General features: G+C 36.3%; 1 protein-coding gene and 1 pseudogene across 7 annotated transcripts in view; one reads left to right on the top strand and one right to left on the bottom strand.

The window, feature by feature from the left end:
- The window catches only part of ARHGAP32 (Rho GTPase activating protein 32), a 197,208-nt gene that overhangs the window by 102,406 nt on the left and 82,141 nt on the right, over positions 1-12,661 (top strand). For all 7 annotated transcript variants that reach the window (XM_037505620.2, XM_037505619.2, XM_054693201.1 and 4 more), the window contains one exon: positions 9,618-9,704. In XM_037505620.2, coding sequence (XP_037361517.2) covers positions 9,618-9,704 — 87 coding nt within the window. The remainder of the gene's footprint in view (positions 1-9,617; positions 9,705-12,661) is intronic.
- Positions 11,609-11,740, bottom strand: LOC119242494 (U2 spliceosomal RNA; annotated as a pseudogene).

Genomic DNA, 12,661 nt, shown 5'->3' with positions numbered 1-12,661 from the left:
AAAACCTGTCATCATCTCATATTTGGAAATGGTACTGCTCTTTTTGAAACTCCTAACAAACCTTCTGATTTTGAGTATCAATGGCCAACTTAACAGGAGTGAAAGCAGAGTAATTAAAAAATGAGAAAATTTGTGTTAATTAAAGTTTATAAAAATATGTGTCAGTAACATGTTTTTATACATATCAGTGATATTTTTAGTCATCAATAACAGAATTAACTAATGAAAAGATTATTTCCCCTCATCTTGTTCAAATGACCTAAAGTTTTAGCATTAACTTATTAAATGTTTAGCATTAACTTATTAAATATTAAATTAGCATTAAAAAATGTCTTACATGGAAGTGTGTATACATGAAATCACTTGAAACAAAAGCCATGTTAATTTTACTGTATACCAAACCAAACAAAGTTCAGCCCCACTTTTCTGTACATTCTATAGTAATACCTCCTCTTATGCTGGGAAATCAAGATTTAAAGTGGAAAGTTCACTTGATGAATTATCAGCTCTGCTGTCATCCAAGTACTGGATTTCAGCTGAATCTCATTTGAGAATATCCCGTTAAAGAGCTGGTATGTAAAATTGGTTGAATGATTAAAAGATATATATTGGAGTCACACTACACATGCAATTTATTTCCCGGAATTTAACAGAATATGCTCGTAAAAATATTGTTGAGTCTGAAACTGAAGGGTTTGACATGTTACTCTACTTAAAAACATACAGAAACATGAGATCTGTGGATTAGAAGTGATACCCGTCATTTACTCCTAGGTAACTTGTGTTGGTTTCCTGTGCTTCAGCTCTCCATGCAGTGATGCAGTGAGAACCATATGTAGCCGATGTGTACATTGAGGTTTTGTCTCTGGCACATCTGTTCATTTGCCCTTCTGGTGAGGGAGATTTTTGCTCTGGAATGTAAACAAGTCCTTTCTGGGGGAAAGAAGAACAGTTTCTACTTAAAAATACCCTGGAATATAAACATAGCTGGCTCTGAGAAGAGAAAGTCATTTCTCTCTGGAGGGCTCCATCATCGGCATTGCTATCATTTATCTTTAACCGGGGTGTCAGAGTTGTTGCTCAGAAACTCCTGTGCTTACAGAAATATGAAAATATTCATGAAGCAGTGTTTCCTGACAAGTGCGTGTTCTGGAGTGAACAGGGGAGAGGTGACTCTGCTGTGCTGGTATTTAATCTCATTTCCCATGTTGTGGGCATCTTATTGAGCTGAGGATTATTCTAGTGTTTATAGATGAGCAAATCAGTTATTTCATCGTGTACTCAGCTAGGCTTACAGTGCTTGTTTGGAAGGAAAAAGTGTTCGCTTTATGAGGATGAATATAGGTCAGTCACTAGCTTTTTCCTTATAAATTTGAAGTGAGATTTTTGTCTATTGTCAATTTTTGCTTTACGTACTGACATTAGACTTCTTCATTTGTTATTCAAGTAAGATGTAACGCTTACATAGTTATTCTATATTGTCACTTTACTTCATAAATTCAGTGTACATACATTTCATTGTACTCATCATTCTCAGCTCAGTAGTTTTGAAGTAATATTTTCAGTGTTAAGTGTTAGGATGCCTAAGGCAGGGGTGAGTGAACTACATAATGCTTTGCAACAGAAACTCTTTTTCATATTTCTGCATCTACTACAGAGACCATAGAGGTAAAGGAAACTACAAAATCCATAGTTATGTCACAGTGAAATTGCAGCCATAATAGAACTGTACAAGAAGAGAATTCTCACTGTGTTCCTCTGTTGATAAGGCTTTGATGAATTTATTTTTTAATGTGGGTGGAGATGTATTTTTACCCCTTTACATTTTTGATTTCCATATAAAGGACTTTTCTGAACATTTGAAGGCTTGCTGAATAGAGTTGTATTTTTAAAGATCCTAACAACATTAATTGTAGGTTGGTATCTATGGTGATAGAAAAAGTGAATTCTATGTATGAACAGTAACTCCTAAAATAGGTTAGTAAGGAACATAGAAGTTATGGGAATTAGATGTTCTGGTTTCCATTTCTTGTAAACAAAATGTTGAGATTGGGTTGAAGGAAGTAAAAATAATTTTAGTTATTATATTCATAAGTTTCTATGGGCAAATATAATCTAATCTTTCATAGTGTAAACTCTTGGTACTTGTGATTCAGCTACTGTATAAAACACACTGATTGCTCAGTCTTGTGCCTATGATATTTTAAAACCTACAAACACTTCATTCAGAATAGTTTTATTGAATGCCTTGTAAGTGCTGGATGCTTGTGAGAGTTTCATTGATGAAATAGAGAAACACACAATATACCAATAACCATATTAAAAGAAGAAAAATGTAAGACATGTTCCAAGAATGCTTATTTATTCAAAGGCAAGAGAGGTTATTTCCTGTGGGAATCAAGAAAGACTTTATTGAAAATTGAACACATTTTGCATATGTAGAAATAAAGGTGAGGAACATTTAGAGAAGGAAAAATAGCACAGCCAGAGATACCTAGGAGGTAGTGGGATGACTAGGGTAGAATGATGATTGGAAAACATGAGACAATATATTTAGAGAAATGCTGTCCTTCAAGGTTCATGTAAAGTATTTAGATTTTTGTATTTGCCTTACTTTCTTATTAAGACCTGAGAAAATATTACCAGATTTTGAGAAGAACCTTCATCAGTGAGGAATGGGAAATGTGAGAGGCTAGAGAGAAGACTATTGTAATCATGCACTTTGCAGCTGGCTATAGAGTAAGTAGATGCTGCAGAGATGACCCAGAACCAGGGATGTAAGAGTAGAAATGGGAAAAGGGGGGGCAGATGTGATAGATAAGTTCTGTCTCTCTTAAGGGACCAAAGGTTGAGATTAGATCTTGACCCTGAGAATAGAAAAAGAAAAGAATGTGTGGGGGAGTAGGCGTTGTCCACTAGGTGAGTGGTTATACTATTTATTTTAGGAGGGGAGGAGGAAGAAGAGAATATGTGAGGAATGATAATATAGTTTTAAAATGAGTATTTTATTTTAGTGGGATACTGTTTGTTTATTTAGTCATTCATCAAATATTTAGTAATCCCCACTTAAATTTCAGATACTTTTCAAAATGTTGGAGTAGGCATACACCTATCTCATTTTTTTCCATATATATATTATGATCAACATTATGTCAAAATGTAGATTACATTTTCCTTCTAGAGTGTGACTCATCATTGTCCTTGTTTTATGGGATCCCTTTTGTGATAGTTTAAAAGAATTTTGATACAATCAGTCTTATCAGTCTTTTGTTTTGCCCTTTTTGTGTTTGAAATTTTCCCTTGCCCTGTGGGCATGAAGATATTTTGCTGTGTCTCTATTACTACGAATTTGGTTAAATTATTTTACATTTTAAACTTTTAACTTTCACACTTAGGTATTTAATTCACCTGGAATTATTCTTTTTTTTTTTTTTAATATATAGAGGCATGTTTTCCTCATTTATTTATTTGTTTGTTTTTGTTTATACAAGCACTGGGCACAGTCAGAAGCGTGGGAGGGCGAGAGAATTCACCAGAGCCAGAGCGGGGAGCAGAGCAGGCAGAAGGACCGAAGTACACTGCTGAGGGGAGCAGCGGGCGGCAGGAGAGGTCTGCGCGCCATGCGGGACCCTCCCCCAGTGGCCGGGGAGCAGCCAGGGATTGAACCGGTGCTGCAGAGGCTACAGGCAGCTTCGCAACCCAGCGCTCAACCGCTGCGCCACCGGGGAGGCCCCACCTGGAATTATTCTTTGGATGCTGCTGTGTGATAGGAATCAATCTTTTCCCCCTGGTTATCTTAGACCTCTGATTAAGTAGTATTTCTTTTTTCCAGTGATTTTTTTAAGAACTAACTGGTTATAGATCAATGTCCATATATATATGTGTAAATAATCTTGTTGTCTTTTTTGATCCATTGGCCCATGACCCTCAAAAAAGTAGTGACTTCACATGACAACCATTTTATGGCAATCCATGATACCTGGAGTTCACTCAGATGGGCAGGTTTTTGCTGGTTTCCGTGAGTTCCTGCACTTGCAGGGATGTGATAATAGTAGCTGGGACTGGATGTTGGGTGCTTCAGTGATCTCCACATGGACTTTCTCTCCACATGGTGTTTCATGTGCTCTTTTTTTTTTTTTAAAGATTTATTTATTTATACAAGAACTGGGGTACAGGCCAGATGCATGGGAGGGTGAGAGGATTCACCAGAGACAGAGTGGGGAACAGAACAGGCAGACTGATGAAATACACAGCTGAGGGAAGCAGCGGGCAAGACAGGAGAGGTCTGCTGTGCCATGTGGGATTCTCCCCGGCCGGCTGGGAATTGAAACGGTGCTGCAGAGGCTGCAGACAGCTTCACAGAGCTGCGCTCAACCACCTGCACCACCAGGGGAGGCCCTCTTCCATGTGTTCTTTATCCATTGATATATAATGGACCTTTGATATGGAGGCTTAGTGCTCTAAGACTAAGGAAGCAAAGCCTCCTGGCAATTTTAATGACTAGAGTTTGAAGTCCCAGAACCTTGCTCTCCCCACATTTTATTGGTTCCAACAGCCATAAAGGCAGTATAAATTCAAAAGGAGGGGAAGAAAACTCTACCATTTGATGAAAAGAAAAGCAAAAACAAACAAAGAGGCTCTGAATTGCAGTTTCATAATAAGTCTTGATATCTGGTAGGACAAGTTTCTTGATCAAGATTATCTTGGTTATTTTTGGCACATTGTTTTTCCTTAAACATTTTAGTAATCCTGTGAAGAAAAAAAAACGAGCTTGTGAAATTTTGATAAGAATTGCATTTCATCTATTGACTTACTGAGGGAAAATGAGTGCATTTACCATACTGAATTTTTAAGTCTATTTGGACTTATTTACATCTTTGTTTACATCTTTCAGTAATACTTAACAATTTCACCTGATGCTTTGAACATTTTTTGTTTAATTTAATTTTAGATACTTTATAGTTTTTGCTCATGTGAATAGGATTTGCTTCAATTTTATTTAAAATTAGGTTCTATTGATTTTTGAAATATTGTTTTTTTTTTTTTTTTTTTTAAGAGGCATGTTTTTTTTTATTTATTTATTTATTTATTTGTTTGTTTGTTTGTTCGTTTACACATGCACTGGGTATAGTCAGAAGCGTGGGAGGGTGAGAGAATTCACCAGAGTCAGAGCGGGGAGCAGAGCAGGCAGAAGGACCGAAGTACACTGCTGAGGGGAGCAGCGGGCGGCAGGAGAGGTCTGCGCGCCATGTGGGACCCTCCTCCTGTGGCCGGGGAGCAGCCAGGGATCGAACCGGCGTCGCAGAGGCTGCGGGCAGCTTCGCAACCCAGCGCTCAACCGCTGCGCCACCAGGGAGGCCCTGAAATATTGTTTTTTTTCCACTTTAAATTCAAAGAATCTCCCCCTTTATGGTTTGAAAATTATATATGGTTTTTTTATTCTTTTAGAGATCACCATTAAAATTTTAACCTGAATACATAATTTTCAGTCTAACTTTGTGTATTTCCTACTTCTCTCCAACAATACCAATACTTGAATGTTTTAAGTGGGATGACTCTTCTATGTTAGTGTTGCTCAGGATTGTAATTTTATCTCTTTTATCTCCTATAATCATTATTTTTGTTGTACAGTAAAAATTTGTTTAGATGCAATACTTATTTCCTCACTTTTTTGCTTAATATTTCTACTTTACTAAGAACTAAAGATACTAGTTCTTTCTACTTGAAGCTTGTTTCTTCCTTCTCAATCACTTGCCTTGGAATTCCTCTTAAAGAGGATTTGTTGGTGGGAACTGTACATTTTTATTCATCAGAAAACACTATTTTTCCTAATTTTTGTCTTATAATTTCAGTAGAAATAATACCTAGGGTAATTTTTTTTCCTCAGAACTGTGTAGGATAATCTTAGATCTTTCCCATCTGCTATTGTTGAGAATTTAGGTGTTTTATGTGTATATAAATATTCACCCTTGGGTAGTGTTTACCCCCTTGTCCCCCACTGCAGTTCTGGGTTGTTTTTTTCCTGGTACCATGTCCCTTCAATCTGAAGAACTTGTTTGAACTTTTCTTGTTACACTGTTGAAGTTGAAGTCAAAGTCTCTCAGCCTTTGTCATTCATAAATGTGTTTATGTTTCATCATTTTCTGAGGCTTATTTTTATGGGATATAGAATTGACAATTTTTTCTTGTAGCATTTTAAAGCTGTTTCTCTTTGTCTTCTGTCTTCTAGTTTCTGGTGAGAATTCAGCTGTTATATATGTGTTGTACATTTATGTAATTTTTTTCTTTGCCTGCTTTAAGGACTCTTGTCTTCATTTTGTTTTCAACAGTATGATATGTTCAGTAGTGATTTTTAAAATTTATCCTATTTGGAGTTCCCTGAGTTTCTTAGATTTCTTAGTTGTCTTTCACCAGTTTTAGAAAGCTTTTATCTGATGTCTCATCACATGTTTCTCTGCCCCATCCCTTCTCTCATCTCATTCTGGTACTTACTTCTGTTGTACATATGGTTGTGAGTTTGGTGTTGTTTTTTTTTTTTTTTTTTTTTAAATTTTATAGAGGCATGTTTGTTTATATTTATTTATTTGTTTGTTTGTTTTTTGTTTATACAAGCACTGGGTACAGTCAGAAGCACGGGAGGGTGAGAGAATTCACCAGAGCCAGAGCGGGGAGCAGAGCAGGCAGAAGGGCCGAAGTACACTGCTGAGGGGAGCAGCGGGCAGCAGGAGAGGTCTGCGCACCATGTGGGACCCTCCTCCGGTGGCCAGGGAGCAGCCGGGATCAAACCGGCGCCGCAGAGGCTGCGGGCAGCTTCGCAACCCAGCGCTCAACCGCTGTGCCACTGGGGAGGCCCTTTGGTGTTGTTTTAGATATCAAATGTACTTATTTGGTTGTTCTTTTTTCCTCTTCTTTTTGTTTTAACTTGAATACTTTCTATTCTGTTTTCAGGTTCACTGGGTTAACTGATTATTTCATCTAATCTGTCCAGTTTGCTGTTGCTATCTAATATCATAATTTTTATTCCTAACATTTTCCTTTGAATATTTTTGTGGTTTCAATTTATGTTGAGATTTCCCATGTTTTCTTATCTTTTCAACTGGGTTTCAGAATTCTGTGCAGTTAGTTCACAGTCTCTTCATTGTTTCAGTGTCTGGGTCAATTCTCTATCTGATTCCTTTTATAGTTTTCCCTTGATCATGTATCACAATTACTTGCTTCCATGTTTGTTTTATAATTTTTCTTTCCAAATATGTTATATAAATGGTAATATTGACTAAAGTAAATGATATTTAACTCTAGGAAAGGGTTTATCCTTCTTTCAGTCTGTTACATATTTGAGTTAGATGATGTATTCATGTTTAATTGGTGACTGAGTTAAGCTGATCTGCAGGTGATACTGATATGGCCTCTGTGGTTTTAGTTTATTATTACTTCTAAATAATTGGAGTGTATGTTCTAGAGCTTGTTTTCAGCAGGGAAGATGGAAAATTAGTGAGTGTCTGAGGATGTCTGTGCTTTACTAAGTCACTAGCTTTCTTACTGAAGGGGAACACACACTTTTCTCTTTGCTTCTCAGGCTGGTTGATAACTTCCTTTTGCTCTTGAACCCTCTTGCTGGCTTCTGTGTCACAGGAGGCTCACTTCACTCTTCCCCTTCCCATGCATGATGTGTAGTTGCCTTCCTTATATTGTATAAAGGCCTGAATTACCTCAATCCTTCAGTTGTTGCATTGTCTCCGTATGTGTGTCTCTTCATACGTGTGCCTCATTGCATGTGTGCCTCAGAGGGTCTTTCAGTTTTTCTGTCCTGTCCTAGCTTTCTTGTCCTGCTCCCCATCTGTAGAGGCTAGCTGCCTTGTGTTTGGGGTGACTCTGCATACGTCACAGTTATCAGAATTTCCTGTTCTCCCCTCAGCTTTTGCTGTGCTGACTCTATATACTTGTTGAATGAATATCTGTGTAATCAATTGATAAATTGGTGTTGACTCTCTGCTAGAAGGTGCTCCTTGGAATTTTAGGTTAGCATGCCAGTGCATGTGCAGTCATTCAGGGTTTGCTGGTTTCTTCTTAGCCTATCTAAGGAAGATTCTTTATCCTCCTAGATCTCTGCTAGACATTTGAGCACATCTGTAAGTCTTTTCTATTTCATGAAAGTCTTGTCACTTTCTGCAACTCAGTTTATTTAGGTTCCTTTTCACCCTTAATTCTTTTTTTTTTAAACTATGATTTTATAGTTCATCTGGCTTATTTTTGCTGGTGTAAGAATGATCATTGTCTTGTGACATAGCAGAAGGCTTAAATAAAAACAAAACTTCCAGTGACATGCTTTCAAAAATAGTGAATTTCTTTTCATCAACCTTGATTTTTATAATATTAGCTATAATGACAAGTAACATTTATTAAGTACTTACTGAGTAGTACTAGGTACCTGGGTGAACATTTCAAATGCATTGTCTCCATTTAATTCTCACAGACTTGGGAATAGTAGGTATTATTAGACCATTGCCATTTGCAGAAGAGAGATTAGGTAGCTCAGTATTACAGTCAGTTAGCGACACTTTTGAACTCAGGAGTATGTGTCACTGAAGAGAGTTTACAAATTCACATCCCAAATGGGGGCAGGTATGTAATATAAATGAGTAAAGTGAGAAGGGTATAAGAAGCAAAGCAAAGCAAACAGCATGATGAATGGTAGTTAAATATCTGCCTAGATACTGGTAAAAACCAAAATCAGTTCAACTGGCAAAGGCTCTTGGAGAATATGTTCCATAGAGGAATTGCTGAAAGTTATGTATGAAAGTTAAATTTTATAAAATGGTGCCCTTTTTTTTCTTAAGTAGTTAAAGCAAATTAAACATTGGCCAGCATTGAACCATATCTGTAGCAACAGCATTTGATATAGTCAAAATTCTTGTGTTTAGGACAAACAAGGAAATAATGAAATGTTGTTTATAAGCATTATACACACATGCACACACACATTTATTTTTTTTATTTGATTATGCCTCCTTTCAAAAGAAAGTAAATAAAAGGAATGGGTAAAGCTCCAGGCATTTGTTGCCTATTTGAGAATATGGGCTTGATATCTCAAGGTTTTATTTTTTAATACAAGTCAAAAATCTGTATTTTTCAAATGAAATCATTCAGTTTCTAAATGTTAGTTGCTGGTTCAAATAAAAAAAAAATAAAGAATGTGAGTAACTACATGGTGAATCTGAAATAACATATGTCTGCAGGCCCAGCCTGTTCCCTGGGCAGCCAGCTTGCAATGTGTGGAGTCTGAGCTCTGGCTCAGTTGTGTGGTTTCAGTTGCATGATTACACTGCCTCTCAGTCCCCATCTAATGTCTTTCTTTCACCTATGTACTAAACAAATTAAGGAAGTAAAGACCTGCACTTGCCTAAATATGTTTCATTTACTGCTATTATTGCAGTTGTGATTGTTTAGATATTAACTACAAAGACAATTCTTAAAATGCATTTATTTTATCTGCCTTAAGCACTAGAATTCAATTTTAAGGCATGTCTTTCATTAAGTTGATGTGAGGGTACCAGTGTTATTGAATGTCAGTTAATGCTTGTTCATTAATCATGACTTTCCTTTCTTCTGTGACATAGCTTTCACTTTCAGAAGAGCAGAATGATATAACGAAAAATGGCTGTGAATCTAAAGAGCTGGTCTACCTCGTGCACATCGCTTGTCAGGTAATTTTGTAGATGTGTTCTCCGCTATCACACAACATTTGATAAGAATTATTAGGAGTCATTATTAAATTTCTTTCTCTAATGTGTTCTTCATGTTACATAATAGAATCCTCAGATTCTCATACAGTATTGAAATGAAATTGCTCTGTAACTATTGTTAAAAAAATAAATAGTATTTTTTACAAAAGATAAATAAGCATGTTCATACAATGCAATATGGAATGTGCAGTTCAGTATGGAACTGCATATTTAGAAAAATTTTTTTTAGAGTCATGTATTTATTTATTTATTTGTTTGTTTATTTATACATGCACTGGGTACAGTCAGAAGCGTGGGAGGGTGAGAGAATTCACCAGGGCCAGAGCGGGGAGCAGAGCAAGCAGAGGGACCGAGGTACGCTGCTGAGGGGAGCAGTGGGCGGCAGGGGAGGACTGCGTGCCATGTGGGACCCTCCTCTGGTGGCCCGGGAGCAGCCGGGGATCGAACCTGCGCCGCAGAGGCCGCGGGCAGCTTCGCAACCCAGCGCTCAACCGCTGTGCCACCAGGGAGGCCCCATATTTAGAAAATTTTTAAGACTTTAGTTACTTGAGTGAATAACAGTGCCCATATAAACAAGTTTGTTTTGTTCTTCCTCCTATTTATATTGGCATTTTTACACATACTTAGAGTTGGAATAGTCAGTTTAGTATAATCATTTTTATAGATATTTAATTTACAAACAAACAAAAATTCTTCTCTGAGTAAAGAAGTCTATCAGTTATTGATAATAAGATAAAAATAAGCCAGCCATTTGTCACATGTTACAATAAAAGAACAGACTGAGTTTTCTCCTCCTCAGATGCTCACTTTCTAACCAATATGGTTCTCCTTCCACTTACATTGTTAAAGCACTGCGGTGGAACAGGAGGATGTGTAGATGTTTTAGAAGCTTGCTTTTTTCCCTGGATTCTTAGTATTAGGTAATACCCATGACTTGTTCTTACTGAGGTTTAAAATATGTCATTTGTAGCATTATTTCCTCCATCAAATAAAAAATATCGATCCTTTATTCTCCTTTCATTGAGCCTAATGCTTATGTTTGAATTTTTAATTGTAAAATGTCTTCTAGAAAAGCCTTCTTCTATATAGATCTTTTAGTTTTCTTTTGGAAGCATAAAATAAGGGCATTTATGTTTTTTTCCCAAAAGGTATTATTCATGTACCTGAAGTTAAAAATTAAGTCATCTAGAAAAGTCGAGTACTGGACCTCCCTGGTAGAGTAGGGAGTTAAGTCTCAGTGCTATCATGCTTTTACTGCTTTGGCCTGAGTTCGATCCCCGGCCTGGGAGCTAACCCACATATGGCCAGCAGACCTCTCCTGTCTTGCTCATTGCTCCCCTTAGTGTGTTCCAGTAGATCTGCCTGTTCTGCTCCCAACTCTGTCTCTCTCTGGTGAATATTCTCACCCCTCTGTACTTCTGGCCTACACACCAATTCTTCTATGCATAAAATATTTTTTTTTAAAAAAGTTGACTACTTATCTCATATGGGAAATGCTTAAGGTCTTAGCCTAGATGATTCTAACGAAAAGCTTTCAGAAAAAAAGCTTTTATTGAAAGTATTAAAATATGGGATAAGAAGTTGAATTGAGCTTGTGTATGAATAAGATAGCTAAAGTTACATATTGTTATACAGGTTTTGTTTTATGTGATCTCTGTTCCTTTGAGAAAATAGGGAGCTCTGAATCATTCAGTTTCATGTGGTTTTTCATAAAATTCTTCAATTTGGTGAGCTAATTTTTAAGTGGAAATATCAAGTGCTTTTATGAACTATTATAATGTCCTTATGTAACCATATCTTCTTTATCTAGAGTAGATAAAGTAGATAATAACATGAATTTATTAATTCTCTACAGCCTAACATCTTGTGGCATCACTTCTCACCATAAATTTCCCTATGCTTCAACAATGCAAGTGTTTTTATTCTTATAAATAAAGTATCAAAAATACCTATACTGTTTTTTACACTTGATCTTAGCCAAAAGGCCGAGAAGCGATCCCTATACTGTTTTTTAAAATGACCTTTAAAATGTAAGCAAGGTATTTTGTTACCACACATTAGAATATGTAATTGTTATTTGATTATGATTCCTTGAATTAGTGACCTAAATAGTTAGGCTCTTTCCTGGTTGTAAATATCTCATGAAGCTGGTTAAAGAATTTCAGATGACTTGGTATATACTACTTATTACATCAAAGTAGTAATTTGCTACATTATAATAATGCCATTGAAGTTCTCTACATCTCTGTAAGTAATCATTGATGCAGCCCATGGCTTACCTTCTGTTTTCATGCCATACAGAACTTAGATATATGCCATGCTAAGTCAAACACAAGTCATGTTAAACTAGAATCATTTTTATGTTTTTTTAATAACTGAAAGTCTCAATCTCTTTAATTTACAAAGGAGGAAAGGGAAACTCAAATTACTGAAGGAACTTTCCTAAACTATTGATATTTGAAATTTTAGCAGGAACTTTTTAAGCACTTCAGCTTCTTGATTGCCAGCTTCCTTTACTTCGTTGACATTCACAATTTAGATTAGATTTGAGAGAATGATTGGTCTTAAGATGAGATGACCACTATACTCTGATGTAATCTACTCATTCTAGAAGCTATTTATCCACATATTTCACATTTCCACTAATTTCTAATAATATACACTTCAGTTTCTTTTTAATGTAACCAAAAATTATTGGCTCTTGTTGCAACCCACATTTCCCTGTTTTGTTGTCTTAGAAAGTGGTCAATTAAACAACCAAGCCTTTTCCTTTCTGCGAGTTAAGTGATACCATTCCTTTAGATCTCATCTTTGGACCTTTTAATTGTGTATTTGCCTCTCCTCTGTTTTTCTTTTAATTTGTGTATCCAGAAATGTAAACTATATCCTTCCATGATGAATAGATTCAAACTCAGTAA

Source organism: Talpa occidentalis, unplaced genomic scaffold (genome assembly GCF_014898055.3).
Source record: "Talpa occidentalis isolate TD23 unplaced genomic scaffold, MPIMG_talOcc4v2.1 talOcc4.12, whole genome shotgun sequence".
In the NCBI taxonomy this organism is placed as follows: Eukaryota; Metazoa; Chordata; class Mammalia; order Eulipotyphla; family Talpidae; genus Talpa; species Talpa occidentalis.
Note: the sequence above shows the minus strand (reverse complement) of the source record. Positions and strands in the feature narration are given on the sequence as shown.